The 20,561-nt window shown below is 43.4% G+C and overlaps 1 protein-coding gene across 1 annotated transcript in view; it reads left to right on the top strand.

The window, feature by feature from the left end:
- Positions 1 to 20,561, top strand: part of LOC134565841 (multidrug and toxin extrusion protein 2-like) — a 109,380-nt gene that overhangs the window by 67,112 nt on the left and 21,707 nt on the right. Inside the window, exons 9-13 of the mRNA XM_063425547.1 lie at positions 6,163 to 6,276; positions 6,927 to 6,994; positions 8,090 to 8,198; positions 12,869 to 12,944; positions 13,576 to 13,645. Of these exons, the coding sequence (XP_063281617.1) occupies positions 6,163 to 6,276; positions 6,927 to 6,994; positions 8,090 to 8,198; positions 12,869 to 12,944; positions 13,576 to 13,645 (437 nt within the window). The remainder of the gene's footprint in view (positions 1 to 6,162; positions 6,277 to 6,926; positions 6,995 to 8,089; positions 8,199 to 12,868; positions 12,945 to 13,575; positions 13,646 to 20,561) is intronic.

Here is a 20,561-nt window from a genome sequence, read left to right as displayed (position 1 = left end):
TGGCACCATTAAAATCAGTTCCTCTTCACCCTCAACATGGAGCCTCATGTTATGTGTGGAGGGGACAGCAATATTCACTCTGGGGATTGCTATACTCATTATACTCCCCTGGGTTCTAATCACTAGCTCTTATAAGAGCTGTTCCTGCTACGCTCTCTGGAGTAGGAGAGGTTCAGCCACTGGAAGCTGGATCCTGGTCTTGGGTCCAGGGTGGAGGACGGCGAGACCCCAACCAAGCTGTGGCAGTTTGTGGGGTCTGTGGTGCTGATGGTGTCTGGTGGAGTGCTTGGAGTCCTCGGTGAGCACTAGGAGCATTGATTGGCGGAGGCACTCGGTCGGCGTGCCAGGTGGTCCGTCACAGTGTGTGTGTGTCAATGTGTGAATTTGTGTGTGCCAGTGTGTGTACCTGCATATGTGTCAGTGTGCACGTGTGTATATGGGTATATTTGTGTGTATGTGTCAATGTGTTGTGATCCTTGTCTGTAGATAGCACGGTCCTCTAGGGCAAAAACATGCACAGTCCTTTGGCTTTTATATAATCCAGGCAACTTTATTGTAAATCCACACAGGAGACAGCAGTAAATGAAAATATAAATCCCTTTAAACAAAAACCTAGCTCCTCTGAGCACTAACTAATATCAGGTTCCCTATCTCTCAGGGGTTACACTAAACAAAACAATATTGGATTCACCAACCTACAGTCTTTGTCCACTCTCAGCACTCCTAGTGCTCCAAGCCAGCATTGACTGCTTCCTTCCGCACTCCTAGTGCTCCAAGCCAGCACTCCCAGTGCCTCAAGCCAGCACTCCTAGTGCTCCAAGCCAGCACTCCCAGTGCCTGGTCTCCTTGATTCTCTTACTGGAGAGAACACCCTCTCTCCTACCTGCTTCCTGAGAGGAAGCCAGCAATCCCCCTCTACCTGCCTAGCAGGGAGTGGTTTATTCCCACTGCTACAGCTGATCATCTCCAGCTGAGCAGTGGGCTGGAGACAGTCCAAAAACCCTGGCCTGGATCTATGTCTCCCATGAAAACCACTAAACTGTGGAGTGGAGCATTGGCCCTCCCTTCTCTCCAAATACTCCACCCCAGGGGCCCATAACTAAACAACGCTTTGTGTTGTACAAAACACAAACTACATATACTCCCCCTGGGGTTAAATGGCTTCTCTGCCTTCACTTTATCACATATCCTCCCCCCCAGCTCAGACCCATTGGGTCAAGCGGCCTTAAAACACAAACCGTGAACATTCACGTCACCTAGGGCTGTACCAGCCCTGACTTGCTCCTCAGTTACAGGAAGTGGCCTATTGTAGATGGCTGCTACCTTGCTCCCTTGTAGTTTAAGGAACCTCCACCCAAGTGGATAACCCAAATAGTTAGCTTCCTCAAATCCTAGATAACACTTGTTAGCGGTCAAACCGGCAGCCCTTACATTATGCACAATTAACTGGACCTTCATCAGGTGTGCTTCACAGTCCACCCTGTGAATCGCCACACCACCAAGGTGGGCAGCTGCATACTCTTGCTGGAACAGAACACTTTTCATCAAAGTAACCTCACTCCCTGAATCTATCAGTGCTTGTGCGCTCTTCCCTACCACCATCACCACTTTTATCTGTGCTGTACCACCACCAGTCACCATACACCTCTTTAAGCAAGTCAATACGATCCCATGCAGAGCCCTTATTACTAAGTCATATTGTATTGGCTCTTCACTCTCAGGACAGTTATATGCAATATGTCCTTGCATGTGGCAGTTGAAAGATCGGAGTTGTTTCTCAGTCTGGTCTTGTAGCCAAAATGGTGTTTTTAGGTACGTTCTACCATCATAGTTATATTGTCCTCTCTTTCCATTTTCCGCTTTCCTTTTCCCTGCTTTATCTCCGTCACTTTCAGGTCTTTCTTTTTTCGTACCCTCATTTTCACTATCATCACTACCGGAGCTGCGCTGCAAGGACTTCTTATTCTTCTTAGGGTCAGGTTTAAAATCATCCTCACCGTCGTCAGATGACACAATTTTCCTCTTCATTCTAGGAAATTCATCCTCTGAATTGTCTTCTATTTTAGCGGGCTTTTCATCCTCTGAATCAGAAGGAATACTTTTAGGAGCAGCTTTATCGTCATTAATAACCATTGGCTCAGGTACATCATCATCATCAGGATCAATAACTGCACGCTTAGCAGGAACTTGATCTTCAGTATCGCTTGCTGTGTGCTTCGGGGGAGCCTCATCGGAGTCACTTCCTGCCTTCTTTGCTGGAGCATTATCTTCAGAGTCGCTCGCTGAATGTTTGGCAGAGGTTGTCCGCTTAGACAGATGCTTTGAAGAAGCTACATGTTTATTGGCAGCTACACGCTTCAGAGGAACGTCATCTTCAGAGTCACTTTTTGCATGCTTTGCAACTTTCTTTCGCTTATTGGCAGCTGTGCGCTTAGCAGGCGTCTCATCTTCAGAGTCACTTGCAACCCGCCTTGCAGGAGCTTCATCATTCTCTGATCCACTGGCACCCCCTCTCCTGTCCTCCTCTGCATCGCTATGTTCATTCTCGTACTGGTGCCCTGAACTTCCAACTTCATTCGCTTCGCCCTCAGAGGCAGAGTCGCGCTCATCCTTCACTGGAACAGATCCCTCCGTGAAGGGCTCCACAATACCCTCCATCAGTTCTGTGAATTCCTGGGAGCCTTCCTTGCGCTCTACTGTTAATGCTACAGGTCTCCTCTCTATATCCTCAGAGGGTTGGCCATGGAGGCTGTCTAGAGCAACTTCCTCCTGCATGAATGCAGCCTTTGATCTCAGCTCCACGTTATCATGCTCGGCCTGGCCTGGTATGGAGCGCTGTTCTTCTGCCGGAGGCCCAGACTCCCAGCTTAGCTCCTCTTTCCTTTGCTTGGTTTCCTTCCCAGGGGTATCCTCTGCTTGCTCGGCCTTGAGTGGCCACCTCTCAATGTCAGCAAAGCTTTCCTCTGGACTGTCTGGCAGTCTCCCTGCTCCCTCGGGGGTGTGCAGAGACGCAGTCATGGCCTCTCGCTGGGTCATGACAGCCCCGGTATCAAACAGCCAGTCAGGCATTCCGAGCTCCGCCTTTAATTCCATGGCTGTGTCCCCAGAATCTGCCAGCTGTTCCAGGTAGTCAGTGCACCCAGGCCTTGTAGCAGCAGGTGTCTCAGAAATATTTAATTCTGCTATGCCAATGTCATCTACATTGTCACTTTCGACTTGGTTGGGCTTAGGTGCAGACATACCCATCTTGTCACGACAGCTTGGTTCTGTAACTGTCGCTCTCTCTTGACTTAGATCAGAAGCAGCTACTTTGCCTTTCTTATTTTGACTTCGTTTTGCCACTACTTCTCTGCCTTGCTTTTCTCTGCCAAACTGTCCAACAGCTGGTTGCACTTTTTGGGTAGCCTCTTCTACTAAACAGTGCACAGTATTTTTTAGCTCAACTGGGGTGCTTTGCTTCTCTCTATTAAGCTCAGCTCCTTCGCTGTTGTCTTCTCTGACTCCCCAAGTCAGTCTGCTTCTCATGCCTTTAACTTGTTCACTTGGGTGAACATCAGCGGCTTCTGCTTCATTTTTCTTTCCCTGGCTGTATCCACTAGCTTCACTTGCACCTTCTGGGTGGGTTTTGCTTACGACCAACACTTGGCCTTGCGTACATTTATTTCTCAGTACATTTCTGTTTCCAAATGCCTTTCCAGCTTTCTCTTGAAACATGCAAGATTCAGTGTCTGAGCTTGAAAATGTTTTAGTTTCCAACTCTTTTTCTAAGACTTCATCTGTTGTGATGTCACTCAGAGCAAGTTTGAGGCTTTCACGTGAAGCTGCAATGTTTTGATTTTCATATAAACACTTGTCAACTTCAGTAATCAGTTTGTCTTGTTCTCCCTTCGGAATCCTCTGACCTTTCCTACTTTGGCGCATGTCATCAGTGTCACCATCACTGCCTCTTGACAATTCCGCTTTGTCCTTTAGTTTTGCTGGTCTCATTACTACCTTTTTTTCTTTTGCTTTTTGTTCCTTGGAGGATCCAGCTGCCTTTTCACCCTCTTCCACATTATCACTACTTTCAGGCTCAATTATATCCTTCTTGCCTTCTGACTCTTCTGCGTGTTTCTCAACATAACGCTTTGCTTCCTCCATGCTTTTCAGCTTGCTAAAGACTTCTTCTACTGCCTCTGTTATCTTATGCAGGATGTCAGTAGCCTGGTTACGGGGTCCCTTGTCCCCATGCTCCCTGCAGGGGGCAATCTGCAAATCCTCAGTAAGGGCAGCTCTATGCTCCTGCTGAGCGTCCCTCAGGTTCTTAACCTGTGCAGCCAGGAAACTGTTTGTGCCTTGTTGTTTAGCGGTTGCCTCTTGTTGTACAGCAGTTGTCTGTACCAGAGCCTTCAGCAGGTCCTCCATTATAGCACCACACAGGTAACAGTCTTAAAGGTACAGTGTTTTTTTTTTTTTTTTTTTTTGATTAGCAGGTCTGACAAAATAAAAGTCCTCAAGCAGACTACCAGATGACTGGCACACCCACAGACCCTCAATGTGCTACTGTGCCCGCATTCTCCACCATATTGTGATCCTTGTCTGTAGATAGCACGGTCCTCTAGGGCAAAAACATGCACAGTCCTTTGGCTTTTATATAATCCAGGCAACTTTATTGTAAATCCACACAGGAGACAGCAGTAAATGAAAATATAAATCCCTTTAAACAAAAACCTAGCTCGTCTGAGCACTAACTAATATCAGGTTCCCTATCTCTCAGGGGTTACACTAAACAAAACAATATTGGATTCACCAACCTACAGTCTTTGTCCACTCTCAGCACTCCTAGTGCTCCAAGCCAGCATTGACTGCTTCCTTCCGCACTCCTAGTGCTCCAAGCCAGCACTCCCAGTGCCTCAAGCCAGCACTCCCAGTGCTCCAAGCCAGCACTCCCAGTGCCTGGTCTCCTTGATTCTCTTACTGGAGAGAACACCCTCTCTCCTACCTGCTTCCTGAGAGGAAGCCAGCAATCCCCCTCTACCTGCCTAGCAGGGAGTGGTTTATTCCCACTGCTACAGCTGATCATCTCCAGCTGAGCAGTGGGCTGGAGACAGTCCAAAAACCCTGGCCTGGATCTATGTCTCCCATGAAAACCACTAAACTGTGGAGTGGAGCATTGGCCCTCCCTTCTCTCCAAATACTCCACCCCAGGGGCCCATAACTAAACAACGCTTTGTGTTGTACAAAACACAAACTACATATACTCCCCCTGGGGTTAAATGGCTTCTCTGCCTTCACTTTATCACAGTGTATATATTTTTGTATCTGTTTGTGTATGTGGAACAGTGTATGTGCATATGTGCTTATATCCCGACAATCAAACACCAACTCTACATTCAAACACGTTAACACACAAACACTTCACACAAGTACACCACTGTTTTCAAATATCAACAGTACATACAAACGCACAACTGCATTAAAATTCCAACACTACACATAAACACATACATACATGCACACACACGTACTCTACACAAAAACATGCTTACATTCAAACACAAACACTGCTTACAACTATGCAAGGATAGCCACATGGTAGATCACCAGCTTGGGAAACATACAAAAAACTCTTTGCATACCCAATAAAAAATGGTTTAAAAAAAAACTCCGCACATCAGAATTTGCTTGCATTCAATACCACATAACTGAAAACGTACACAGCAGAGTTATTCTGGTCCACATGTCATTCGTGGTTATTAACTAGGATATAAATTGAGGATAATTGGCAAGGTAATTTACATTTTGGGCTAAAATATCCTACTGGAAAAGCCATTAACCCAGTTATTTTCCCACCTCAACTATTCTTAAAATGTGTAATCCCTTTTCCACATTTCTCTTGCTGTTCACTACTGTAAAAAAATGTGGAAATCAAAGTAAATTTAGGCCAGAATAGCAGAATTAGAAAAAAAAAGTGCAAGTCAGTTATGTTTTCAGTTCAGCTTTTATAGCCTAAAATGTTACATTCATTTTGGCTTCCATGTAATTCACACATTAGTGAATAACCCTGTACATGTTAATTAAATTCTTCTTGACAAAAAATGTGACTATCATGGTCTATAGTGATTTCCCAAACCTCTTCCTATATATGGATTTAAATAATTATTTTCCCTCTAACTCTACCAGGTTGGTCCATGGAATGCTTGCAAGACTGGAATTCCTACGTAGCGTTAGCTGTGCCAAGCATGTTAATGGTATGCATCGAATGGTGGACGTATGAAATTGGCAGCTTTCTTGTAGGTGAGTCATTGGCAGTCATATTTCCTTGCTTTTGACCTTTGTGGCAGATAAACAAAGCTAATCTTCTACAGCATTAGGAAAGCAAATATGTATTCTTAACACTAAAGTGCCCTAGTCACCAGTGCTTCCATGGTTATAAAAAAGGTAAATAACTTACCTTTTTAACCTCGCCATGCCGGTCTCCTCGGTGAAGCTCCATTAATTTGATCTCATCCAACAAAGCATTGGGAGGCTAGTACGTATGTGTGGCAAAATACCACACTCTCTGAGACCATCTGACTAGAACAACAGCGTTTTAGTCTGCAATTTTTATGGATGCTCCTTTGATGGCTTTCGTACTGGCAGCCACTAGAGCCAGGTTAACACTGCAATGTGATAATTAACGTTCCTGCAGAACAGTGACGTTTTCAACTGCAGTATTCAAACTGGGCATACATGGCACCCAGTCAACTTCATTGATATGAAGTGGTCTGGGTGCTTACAGTGTTCCTTTAAGTTACCAATAATATAATTAAATTATCATGGACATGGGTACCTAGATAAATGTCTTGAATAGAAAAAATAGAACAAATGCTTTCAGGAAAAAAAATGTGTTTAATTCCTTGCATTTTCTTTATTTTGCCTTAAGAATTGGTGTTGTTATTTTGCAGGTTTGATTAGTGTGGTGGAGCTTGGAGCGCAGTCTGTCATATATCAGTTGGTAACGATTGCATACACAGTAAGAATAAATCAGGCTTATTTTAAAAAATACATATTTTTTTGTATTGATAATGTGACACAAATAAAGAAAGATTCTCTATGTTTCATCCTTCTTTATGTTCTAAAACAGGTTTCAAGTGGAAAGATGTTGTTAAAGAAAATGCATCCTCCAAATTCAATGACTGAACAGGGCTAGCGCCCTTTGATAGAAAGTGTATCTAAAAGGCATGTTGGGCTTAATTTTTTTTTTAGCCTCCCCAACCTCTGCTGTGAAATGTGTGAAGGGGGTGGGAATGGGGTTACAACTGCAGCTAGAAATAATAGATATCACCAGTGGTGTCCCTCAAGCATTTACCTAAGGCCCTAGCATTCTCTAAATCAGCTATGCTTTCAGTTCAGTTACTCTGGTCCTAAAATTTGAAATTCACTTTGAATTCAATTTTAGTCCTCACTTTAGTGAATAACGGCGTAAAAGTGTTCCCTGTTGCAAGGCAGGGAAAAACTATAGCACTAGGAATAGGAATGTTTGTATTCCTAACACTATAGTGTTCATTCACCATAACATAAAGTAGTGGATGTAGGCCATGATTTAATAAGATTTCCAACTGATTCAATACTGTTGGAAAAACTTTCCAAACATTTTCTCTACAGAGGTCACCATTAACGTCTATGGCATTTTTTGCAGATAAATCTTTCAGAAAGTTTTTTCTAACAGTAATGAGGCAATTGAAAGGCTTATTAAATCGTGTCAACATAAGCGTATAGTAATTAGTTTCGATGCCTATTTTGCCAGACTAGGGTAACAATGGGCTATGCAATACTTTGGCACAGTGGTATTTAGTAGAATGTGAGGTCATAGTAGTAGAGATAAAAGAGAGATTGACAAAAAAAAAGAAAGGCTTATTAAATCAACGCTGAAGCCATGACAATCTAATATTTTTCATTAAAACTAAATCTATGTGAATATATAGGTAAAATAGCAAAAATAATTGCATAACTGTGACTCTGAGCATTTTTAAAAGATTTATTCAATGTGCTGGATTGAGAAGTCACTGCACTCATATTATTGCATTTGTAATTTTTTTTTAAATCTGATTTTTTTTTTTTTTTGCAGATTCCATTTGCCATAGGTATGGCCACCAGTGTTAGAGTGGGCAATGCACTTGGTGCTGGGAACACCGAACAGGCAAAGAGGTCCATGAAGATTGCTTTCTTAGTAACAGGTTTAGCTTCATTCCACTGAATATTCATGCTTTAATTGTCTTGCTGCTCTTCTATTTTATGCCTTTACATATGATAGAAAAAAACAACTAAAAAGCTATACATGCTGAAAGACATGTCCTCGGGTAAAGTTAAAATATGATAGCCCTATAAATATACTTGAAGTTTATGTGCATTATTTACGTCAGGAATAATCATTAAGATGCAGAAGCGGTAGAATTTAATGGAACACTACAATCACCATGACCACTGCAACACATTGTAGTGATTATCGTGGCTGGAGTACCTTGGCATGGTAAGTAGTCAAACGTTCTTAGATTGTAAACAATCTTCTTCTGCAGCATAAGTAAATAGTGTAATGGGCAATTCCAGCATTTTATTTTTTTTTATTTCTATTTTTATTATAATTTTGCAAATTGACAAATATTAGACAATATTAAACATTTGAGTTCAACATCTTTTTTCAAGTCACAACAAACTAGATCAATATATCAAATTATTACAATGACTCTCCATCTATTTCATTTCCGGCTTAAATATTTTTAAAACATTAATATCTGGAATTAATATAACTGAGTTGAACTCTTTATCAGAGTTTGAATTGTCAAAAAAATAAATAATACAATACAATACAAAAACATAGATAAAACTTGCGACATAAAATTACAACATAAAATTATAAGGTCAACTATCGGGATCTGGGAGTGGTCGAAACGATATCGCTTCTTCATATATTAGTTAATAATTGAGTCTAGAGACATTTTCAGGAAAAGGGTTATAAGTAATTTGTCTTATAGGAGTATCCTTGCCAGGGTTTGTCAGTTATACTAAGTCATAGATAAACTATTCTTTATAGTAATCAAACCATATCTTATTATAAGAACCAATATTACTTTTATCTTTTTCTTTTATTTATCTTAAACAGGCTTTTCCATTAGACCTTGATATTGGATCTGAGATATTGGATCTGAGTTTTAATCTCAGTTATACAGTGAGATATATTCTGTTTCCATTTCCTGGCAAGACAAAGTTTGACAGCCATCAAAACATGTATAGTCAAGTACTGGGAAGGTTTATCCATTTTTGGGAAGTCTTAATGGAATAAAAATCTTTCTGGAGACAGAGTAATCATTAACTTTAGATCTATTAAGAGTCAAGATATTTCCAGTTTAAGAGTATCCAGTCCAATACAATCCCACCAAATATGTTTGAATGAGCCGTGTTCCCTATTACATCGCCAACAGACATTTGATGAGGTTGTTTGGAATTTACCTGTTCTCTTAGGAACCATATCCCATCTATGGATAAGTTTAAGATATGTTTCTTGTATGTTTATACAATGGACCGTTTTCCTTAATGCTTCAAATTAGTTTGACCAATCTTGACAGGAAAAAGATGTATTTAATTCGATCTCCCATCTAGAGATAGTGTTATATTTTGCTTCCTGGTTTAATACCTCCAAAGATCTTCTAACTGCTGAGGGTTTATTTTTAGCCTCTCCAAAGAGGATTTTATCGAAGTACGAGTCTTTAATTATAGTTTTTTTTTTTTTCTTAGATAAGTGAAGTGTTCCTTTTTCGAAAGGCCGATTTTTTCCTGACAGTACAAAAAACGACCAATCCCAGAGATGTCATATAAGTCCTGAATTTTTACCCTGTCTCTAACTAGCCATTCGGATAGATTAAGGTCTTGAATAAAAAACTTCAGGACTTTCAAAGGGGCATTTGAGGAGATTTGGTTTTGGGAGGAAAAATATTTCTTTATCAGTTTTATAGATTGAAAAATGTGAGAGATAATTATATTATCAATAGTCAAGTGTTTTTAAAGTTTTTTATCAACCCAAAAGAGATCAAAAGGGTCAAAAGTATCACAGAAGTTCTTTTCATATATGTACCATGCTTTCAATTTTGAGTTATTGTTTTCCTATTCTAAATAGTGGGAAAACATTACTGTATTGTGAACAATACACCTCCCTCAGCTAATCTAGCTGACATAATTCTAAGCGCAATCCTAGGTTTTTTGTTACCCGAAACAAAGGATACAAATAAACCATGAAACAGTTGAAGTATCTTCCAGTTCCAGCATGTTAACATATTTCATTTTAATATGAAACAGTATGAAACTCCAAACTTTATTTGGGCATATTTCCAAATATTGGGGCATATGCCTAAATAGAGATTGGATTTTTTTATACTTTCTGTTGCTGCCCACTCCAGTATTTACTTTGACGATTGAAGGAGAGGTTGGCAACCCCCTAGAACAGAGCACTGTAAGTGCAATATGTTGTCACCTGAGCTTAGAAGTGTTCTCCTAGAGCAAGCATTTCAAAATCAAAGTCTAGCACGGGCCACATAAAAAAGGTTTAAGTTTATGTGGGCCGCAAAAAAAAACAACCTTAAATTTTCATAGAAACGTAGGTTTATTTTCAAATTTACAGTATTAAAAAAAAACAGCATCACCCTCTACTAAACCACAGCACCCCCTATACTAAATCCCAGTCCCCCATATACTAAATCCCAGTCCTCCCCCTCTACTAAATCCCAGTCCCCCCATATACTAAATCACAGTCCTCCCCCTCTACTAAATCCCAGTCCCCCCATATACTAAATCCCAGTCCTCCCCCTCTACTAAATCCCAGTCGCCCCATATACTAAATCACAGTCCTCCCCCTCTACTAAATCCCAGTCCCCCCATATGCTAAATCTCAGTCCTCCCCCTCTACTAATTCCCAGCACCCCCCTCTAGCCAACAAGCAGACTCCACTCACATTGCCACTGCCAGCATGCGACTCCGGACTCAGGCCTCTGGTATACCCCAAATGGTGCCGTCCGCACCCTGTGCCGAATCTGATCCTCCCGCTACTTCTTAAAAACCTGTGAAGGTGGAGCATGTTGATGTCACGTCAGAATGTGACGTGCCGTTGCGTACCTCCATGCACCTCCAGCGGTACTCCACTGTCCAGTCGCAGCCAATGCAACACTGACCCACACACACACACACACACTCACTGACACACACACACACACTCACTGACAGACACAGACACTGACAGACACATACTCACAGACAAACACACACACACTCACTCACAGAAACACTCACAGACACACACACACTGACAGACACACAGACAGACACACTTACTGACAGACAGTAAGTCAGCATGCGACTCCGGACTCAGGCCTCTGGTATACCCCCAAATGGTGCCGTCCGCACCCTGTGCCGAATCTGATCCTCCCGCTACTTCTTAAAAACCTGTGAAGGTGGAGCATGTTGATGTCACGTCAGAATGTAACGTGCCGTTGCGTACCTCCATGCACCTCCAGGTACTCCACTGTCCAGTCGCAGCCAATGCAACACTGACCCACACACACACACTCACTGACACACACACACACTCACTGACAGACACACACAGACACTGACAGACACATACTCACAGACAAACACACACACACACTCACTCACAGACACACACACACTGACAGACACACAGACATACACACTTACTGACAGACAGACAGACACACACACACACACACTCACAGACAAACACACTCACAGACAGACACACACACTGACAGACACACACACTGACAGACACACACACACACTCACTGACACACACACACACACACACTCTTACACATTCTTGCACACACATACTTTTCTTTATTGCTCCCTACCTTTGGGAGCCGATGTGGGGCCTCTCCCTGGGGTCCAATGGGGGTCTTCTATCTGCTCCTCACTGCTGCCTCGCACACGTGGTTTGGTGATGCCGGGTGCCGAAACATGATGTCATATTCCGGTGCCCGGCTTCACTACAGACGGCGCGTGTAAGGGAGCAGTGAGGACAGGAACACTGAGCTCCCTCGCTGGCCCTCCTCCCTGGCTAGGTAAGTTTTAGCAGAGTAGGCACCTGCAATGTGGGGAAAGCCGGGCCGCAAAGATGTCCTTTGTGGGCCGCATGTGGTCAGCAGCCTCGAGTTTGACATGCTTGTCCTAGAGGAAGTCACTGCAGAGTAAAGCATGGTCAGTACAGGTCCACACTCATTGGCCGAGGGCACTCAGCCAGGAGTATAGTATTGCATGGCCTTGTTTAATCCTGTAGAGCTAACTGGATTCTGCTAAAGAAGAAGGCCAGTAGCATAGCAGGGCTTGTGGTTGCAGGTGCCTGGCAACATCCAGATTAGTTGTCAAACTGGCTTGTCTCTTTACCCTCTTTACTCCTGGCTTTGTGTTTCCTTTCATAAAGCCTTGGTGCAGGAGTATGGTTGGAGTTTTGAGTAACAATAGTGTCCCTTCAAGGGAATGAACACCAAAAATAATAATTATGACTCACCAAGTTTTTTGTTTTTTTTCAAAATGATCAATATCAGTGTTTTACATCAGTAAAAAAAATAGTAAAAAGTCAGGTTAACGTTAGGTGATAAAGTGTAAAATATAATGAGGAAATCCTACAATGGACTATATTTAATGGGCCTCATAATTATTGACTCCTGACAAATAATCCTCTTTATTATCTTCGCATTATCTTCTCATATATACTGGAATAAACAAACAATGAGAGTTGTAATACAATTCCCATTCTCTTATCACCATAGGCAACTTCAGTCTAATGCATAGCATATTAATGTGCTATAAGCTGATTTTTTACATTTTATTTTTCTAGGTATATTCATACTTATAGACACTATCCTCCTGGCCTCCTTTAAGAATGTATTTTCATACATATTTACCAGCGATGGGTAGGTATATATATTTTTACATTAGATTGAATTGATTTAAAAAAAAAGCTATACAGAACACAAAACCCATAAGGAATTGGTGATACACACTTACCTAACACACAGAAAGATCATGTGGCACAATGTGCTTATAAGGCATACAGTACACAATTTATATCGACATGATACTATGAGTAGAGTTTAACGTCTTCATTTCAATTAGAAGTGCCTATAAAACATATATTGTTTGGGGCTGAATTTTAACCAATAAAGTCTTGAAGTATGCTATATTTTATATTAAAGTCCCTAATTAAAATAGTCATGATCTCGCAACCTGGCATCCCCTGATTACAGTAAGGCATGATAACGTAAGTAAATATACCTGCAAGAAAGTGACATTACATTACAAATTTTGCGATATTAACTTTTCGTCAGCTTCATGTGCGTTACACTATTGATTTGCCCTGATTGGGGATACAACTCCAAGCACAATAAAGCTCCTCCTCAATGCTGACACTGTCTTTATTGCTAGCATACCAGGGTCCAAAGTCCTAACGCTGTAGTATTCCTTTAAATATTAGATCATCACGCAATGCTCCTTATACTAGAGGCCTGGATAATGAGTTTTCACAAATCCTTTCTTTTCTTACAGGGAGATAGCAGATATTGTTTCTGAAGTTATCCCCATTTATATTTTCTTCCACATCTTTGAATCCATTGCCGTAAGTAATAAATAAAGCCCTTCACAAAGAATGATACAAATTGCTGCTTGTTACAATGTAGACAGGCATTGTTTTGTTTTTGTTCTCTCTGTCACATACCTCTCAACGTTGGGAGCTATGAAATCAGAATGAGGTGGGCTTAAATGGATGTGCCACAGACGAAACGCTCATCTCTGAAGTCACCCAAAATGGGTGTTCCTGTCGGGAGAGGGGGCAAAACTACCCACAGAAGGAGCATACAAACTTGGCATGAACACACATGAGTCTGACATCCTTCCAGTGAGAGCAGACCACGATCCTAGTGCCCTCAGCATAGCGGGAGTGCATCTAATCATGTGCTCGTGCTGGGCTGACTGGGGGACCAAAATCTGGGACACTTGGGGGGTATGTTGTCATATTGTCCATATTGCTAGCACAAATAGAGTTGATGGCAAAATCATTTTTATGAATTTATTTTATAAAACTGTTAAATTAGAAAATAAACCAAAGTTAAAATGTTCTTCAGACTCTTCTTCCATGCCATAAATGAAAGCCCTATACATTTTATTCCCAGATGGCTTTAAAGTCCGGTTTATAGGATCATGTACAGTGGAACCTCAGTTAACGAATGCCTCGGTAAACAAAAGAATTCAGTTTACGAATGAAAATCCATTGAAAAAAAAAAGCCTCGGTTTACAAATTATTTTTGCAATATGAAGTAAGTGTTCCGGTTTATACCGCCGCCCCCCTGCATACTGGAGTCTGGTTAGCACGTGAGCGTGGAGTGTGGAGGTGTTGGAGAATGGAGAGGTTTTTACAGCAAGTGTTGGAGCCATTTGCAGCAGTGGACCTTTTTGGTGCATATCTTAAGAGGTGGAAAGGTAGGGAGCTGAGCTTAGTTGTGTTCTGCATTGTGGGGTGATTTCCATGCCAGCTCATGTGCTGTGCATGGCTTTTACTGTGGTTTCCATGCCAGCTCATGTGCTGTGCATGGCTTTTACTGTGGTTTCCATGCCATCTCATGTGCTGTGCATGCCTGTTACTGTGTGTTCTGCATTGTGGGGTGGTTTCCATGCCAGCTCATGTGTCATGCATGACTTTTACTGTGGTTTTCATGCCAGCTCATGTGCTGTGCATGCCGGTTACTGTGTGTTTTGCATCGTGGGGTGGTTTCTATGCCAGCTCATGTGGGTGTTGAGCACTTTTTTTTATTTTATGCTCACTTAGTGATGGTGGTGTCATGGCACTCAAGAAAGCAGCGGAAGCTGGGAAGAGGAAGATGGAGATGATTCTGCATGAGGAAAATAAAGAAATCAGCAGGAAGCATGAAGGAGGAATTCTATTGACTTACCTCGCCAAAGAGTATGGAAGGCGTGTATCCACAATCGCTACAATCCTAAAGATAAAAGAGAAGAAAAGTGGGAGAGATAGAAACATAGAAACATAGAATGTGACGGCAGATAAGAACCATTCGGCCCATCTAGTCTTGGCTGCGTCACCAGGGTCTCCAAGCAACGGCCACCTGTAATGGAAGAGGTCGAAGTTGCTCTTGCTCTGCATTGAACAGAAGCAGGGGACTCAGTGACCAAGGCAATCATCTGCGAAAAAGCCAAGGCCTTGCATGCTGACCTCCTCAACCAACAGCCAGGAACGTCCACAGCGTGGCCAGGCATGGAGAGGCTGCAAATTCCGATGTTGCTGCAGCTGAGGAATTTGCTGCTGAGTTCCTGGAGGTCATGGCTTCAGACGGCTACCTTCCTAAGCAGTTCTTCAACTGCGACAAGACTGGACTTTTCTGGAAGAGGATGCCAAAGTGTACCTTCATCACAGAGGAGACCTCATTGCCTGGCCACAAGCTGATGACGGACCGTTTCACCCTCCTGTTCTGCGCCAATGCTAGTGGGGACCCTGCTCATCTACCATTCAGAGAACCCATGGAGACTTCAAGAAACACAAGGTGAACAAGGATCAGTTGAGCGTTTTGTGGCAGTCTAACCCAAAGACTTGGGTCACACGCCTCTTGTTTGTGCAGTGGGTCAATGTGGTTTTGGTCCTGCTGTCAAGCAGTACCTTGTGGACAATAACCTGCCACTCAAGGCCATGCTGCTCATGGACAATGCTCCTGCTCATCCTCCAGGCCTTGAGGAAGATTTGCTGGAGAACTTTAACTTCATCAAGGTCATGTTCCTTCCGCCTAACACCACCGCACTACTCCGGCCAATGGACCAGCAGGTGATCTCCAATTTTAAAAACTCTACACAAGGGAGCTTTTCCGGCGATGCTTTGAGATAACAGATCAATCAAGCCTGACCATCCATGAATTTTGGAGAGAGCATTTTGACATTGTGAGCAGTCTGCAGATTATCACCATTGCCTGGGTCCGGGTCAGCCAGACAAACCTAAATTCCGCCTGGTGCAACCTGTGGCCAGACTGTGTTGTGAAGCCTGCCTCCAATGCTTCTGCACCTGCATCAGAGTCAACAGTGTTGGAGGAGATTGTTTCCTTGGGGAGGACCATGGAGCTGGTGGAGGGACACATCTACGAGCTGGTGGAGGGACACGACCGTGAGCTAACCACCGAGGACCTGGTGGAATTCAAGGAGGCATGCCAAATGTGGGTAAACCTACAGACTTGTACAGCAGCACCACCCAGATAAGGCTATAGCCCAGAGACTTGTGAACAGTTTTGACACCGACATCATGTCCCCTTTCCAAGGGACGCTTAAAAGGCGCCAGAGGCAGCAGACAATGGAAAGGTTCCTACAAAAACAGACTAGACATGAAGAAGAACCTGTTTGTGTTAGTGCTGCCCAATTGCCCTCCTCCTCATCTTCCAAAAAGTGTTGAAATTGTTTTCCATGTTTGATTAATTTACAGTTGAAATGTACAGTACCATGTTTGAAAAGTCTGCCATGTTTTAAAAGTTGATGTGTGATGTTTTAAAACTTAAAGTTGGATGTTTGAAATGTTATTGCTTGATTAATCATGTCCCTGTACAGTTTTTATGCCTTTAAAGTGCACTTTATAAAGCGTTTTGAACAGATAAAACAGTTTATTTAACTTTTTTCTCACCTCTGGAACGCATTAATTGGTTTTCAATGCATTCCTATGGGAAACCGCGTTTCGGTTTACTTTTTTTTGCAGTACGAAACGTCCCGGAGAACGCATTAAATTCGTAAACCGAGGTTCCACTGTATTTAACAATGATTCACAATGTTAAAGAGGAACCGTCACTTTTAGGGTATTTTACATTGGGTAGTGATACATATAAACATATATTTTTTTAAATAATAGATTGCATGTAAGCAGGGCCCACCGGGATACTGGGAAATTTCCCCGTGGGCTGCGGCACCTGGGACTGGGCTGACAGCCCTAATCATAACTGATCAGGATCCTGTAATCCCAGCCGGCCATGTTCGAGCTGTGCGGCTGCACAGGGCCCCATGGGAGCAGGGGGCGCCAGGTGGCCAACACAGCTCACACATGGCTGGCTGGGATTATAAAAAAAACAAAACAAAAGAAAAAAACAAGATTGCGGTGGGGGCAGGGCTTAAAGTGCGGTGGGGCAGGGCTTAGCATGCGACAGGGCGGGGCTAAATGAGCCGGGTAACTGCAGCATGGGAAGCAGGAAGGAGTCCCTGCTTCCCCAACAACCAGTCTCCAGGAGCTCCAAGGGATGTGGAGGTAAGAAGCAGGTCAATGTGTGTGTGTGTGACTGTCTGCCTGTGTGTGTGACTGCCTGTGTGTGACTGTATGTGTGACTGTCTGCCTGTGTGGGGGGCTGTCTGTCTGTGTGTGTGTGTGTGACTGTCTGCCTGTGCGTGTGTGACTGTCTGCCTGTGTGTGTGTGACTGTCTGCCTGTGTATGTGTGTGTGACTGCATGTGTGTATGTGTGTGTGTGTGTGTGTGTGTGTGTGTGTGACTGTATGTGTGACTGTCTGCCTGTGTGTATGTGTATGGCTGTCCGCCTGTGTGTGTGTGTGAGTGTGTGACTCTCTGCCTGTGTGTGTGTGTTTGACTGTCTGCCTGTGTGTGTGTGTATGTATGACTGCCTGTGTGAGTGTGTGCCTGTCTGTGTATGTGTGAGTGTTTGACTGTCTGCCTCTGTGTGTGTGTGTGTGTGTGTGTGTGTGTGTGTGACTGTCTGCCTGTGTGTGGCTGTCTGCCTGTGTGTGTGTGTGGCTGTCTGCCTGTGTGTGTGTGGCTGTCTGCCTGTGTGTGTGTGTGTGTGACTGTCTGCCTGTGTGTGTGTGTGTGTGTGGCTGTCTGTGTGTGTGGATGTCTGCCTGTCTCTGTGCGTGTGTGTGGATGTCTTTGCGTGTGTGTGCACTTGCTAGTGAGCGAGTGAGCTTCTGTGTGTGTGTGCACATCTGCTAGTGAGAGAGCTTCTGTGTGTGTGTGTGTGCGCATCTGCTAGTGAGGGAGCTTCTGGTGTGTGTGCACCTGCTAGTGAGTTTGTGTGTGTGTGTGTGTGTGTGTGTCTGCTAGTGAGTGAACTTGTATGTGTGTCAGTGAGCTTGTCTGTAGGGATCATGTGTTTGTGAGCTTGTCTGTAGGGAGCATGGGTGTGTCTGAGCCTGTCTGTGGTGAGTATGTGTGTGTCAGTGAGCTTGTCTGTAGTAAGCTTGTGTGTGATCGTGAGCTTGTCTGTAGTGACCATATGTGTGTCAGTGAGCTTGTCTGTAGTGAGCAAGTGTGTGTTAGTGAGCTTGTCTGTAGTGAATCTGTGTGTTAGTGAGCTCTTCTGTAGGGAGCATGTGTGTGTCAATGGGCTTGTCTGTAGGGGGAGTGTGTGCGCATCAGTGAGCTTGTCTGTAGTGAGCGTGTGTGTGTGTGACAGTGAGCTTGTCTGTAGTAAGCTTGTGTGTGTATCAGAGATTGTCTGTACTAAATTTGTGTGTGTACCAGTAACCTTGTCTGTGTGTGTCATTGAGATTGTTTGTCAATGAGCCTATTTTTGTGCATCAGTAAGATTGTCTGTGCCTGCATGTGAGTATGCTTTACTATATAATTTACTATATATATTAAATTAATTTATATATATATATATATGTGTGTGTGTGTGTGTATATATATATATATGTATATATATACACACGTCGGTTTGTTTGTGGTGCTGGAAAGTGGGAGACCCAGACACCCCAGGAGTGCTGCTGCCTCTTCCAAATCATGGACCGGGTAGAAGGTTTCATCATGAGAGATCACCAGTATGTGGGTTGACTTCCATTGGTAGGTGATGTTGTGCGTCCAGAGTATCATTGTGAGAGGCTGCAGGGACTTTCGCCACGCCAGTGTGCTCCTTGTCAGGTCAGCAAAGAAGAGTGTAGGGAGACTGCCCCCGAAAGGCACCCATCACTGCAGCTCTGGAAGCACACGCTCAGATCTCTGGAAGCAGAGACAGGAGCTTTGATAAGTCTGGAAATCTGGAACATGCTCTCTATTGGTATCACTTTCGCCTGTCTGGGAGGTAAGATCGTGCCCAGGAGGCATCTGACAAAGTGCGTTAATTCTGCATCTGGGACTGCCTCCGCCACCCCTCTGATTTTGAAGTTTTTGGTTCGTCTGGAATACTCCATGGGTGTGAAACTCTGATCCAGGGTGACATACTGTTTTTGTAGAGCCTGTACCTCCTTTTGCAGGTGAGTAATTTGCTTTCTGGCACAGTGGGAGTATGTTTCCAGAGCCCCCATGCGGCATGTCAGGGCTTGGAGGTCATTGCGGAGTGCGGAAACATCTGCATGGATGTCCCACCGGAGTCCTGCCAAGAGTTCTTGCATGTCGGCTTTGTTTACCGGCAGTGAGTCCATCTTGGATGAGGTTGGTGCTAGAGTCTGCGTTGGCCCATGTGGGGTAGGTATGAGGAAGTCTTCATGCCCCAGGGTTTGATCATCTGTGAAGTCTGAGCCTTCGTCGGGGTAAGGCGCCATCTTGGGTTGACACCATGTGCCTGCCGCCATAATTCCCCTATGTTCATGCCCAATCTCGGCTTATCAGCCTTCTGTTTTTTCGTCTGTCATCCCATAGCAGTGTGGGCTGATTGGTGATCCAGATGATGTCGATTTGTATGGGGTGAATGCTGTGTTTAGCTTGAAAATTTGGCCTGGTTTTACGGAGCTTGGCTAAGATGCGACCGCTCAGTTCTGATGCTTGCTCCGCCCCCCGCAAATAATTTTTAAATTACAATTTCACATCTCTGTTAATGGCCTTGCTTGATTACAGTTTAATTTACAGAGCAGGAGATGAAAACTTCTAGAGCACGTAAATGTCTGATTTAAAATAAAACCTTTTTTTTTTTTTTTTTATTCAGGGTATGTCACTTTCAGTCAAGGGAGGTGACACCAGAGCTGTATAAACAGAAATATATTGATTTAATTCCTAAATGGCAGATAATTGAGCAGTGAGACTGCAGGGGCATGATCTATACATCAATACCACTCCATTAAGCTAAAAGTGTCTCTTTAGTATAGGGGTTCTGGTGTATTGTAAACACTGCCTTTTTCTGATAAAATACAGTATTTACATTTGTCCCTAAAGCCATGTCCAGTGTCTGTCACTCGGACAGTCAGTAGCGGCCTGCAATGACTGACATTTGGCATCTCCACAAAAGTCTACAAACAGTTCCTATAGAGATGCATTGAGCCTATAAATCTCTCCGAGGGAAGTAGTGATGGCCACAGTGAGGAGCTAAAGCTATATCTCGACTGGTGTGTCTGGGACTAAAGGCAAGTAAAAAATATTTTCATGTTTAACATGTTATGGGGGGAGGGGGGGTGAGAAGGGGGGCAGTTACCTAAGTAAAGAACACTCTAACATTTGTTCCTTTAAATCATGGAATATAAATTCAACCCAATCGCAAGCCAGAGGGCTGTTATAACAGTCATACAGTAAAGATGAATGTAATTATATATTGAGGTGCCTAGAAAGTAGTTCCAGTAC

This window comes from Pelobates fuscus, chromosome 1 (genome assembly GCF_036172605.1).
Source record: "Pelobates fuscus isolate aPelFus1 chromosome 1, aPelFus1.pri, whole genome shotgun sequence".
Lineage (NCBI taxonomy): Eukaryota > Metazoa > Chordata > Amphibia > Anura > Pelobatidae > Pelobates > Pelobates fuscus.
Note: the sequence above shows the minus strand (reverse complement) of the source record. Positions and strands in the feature narration are given on the sequence as shown.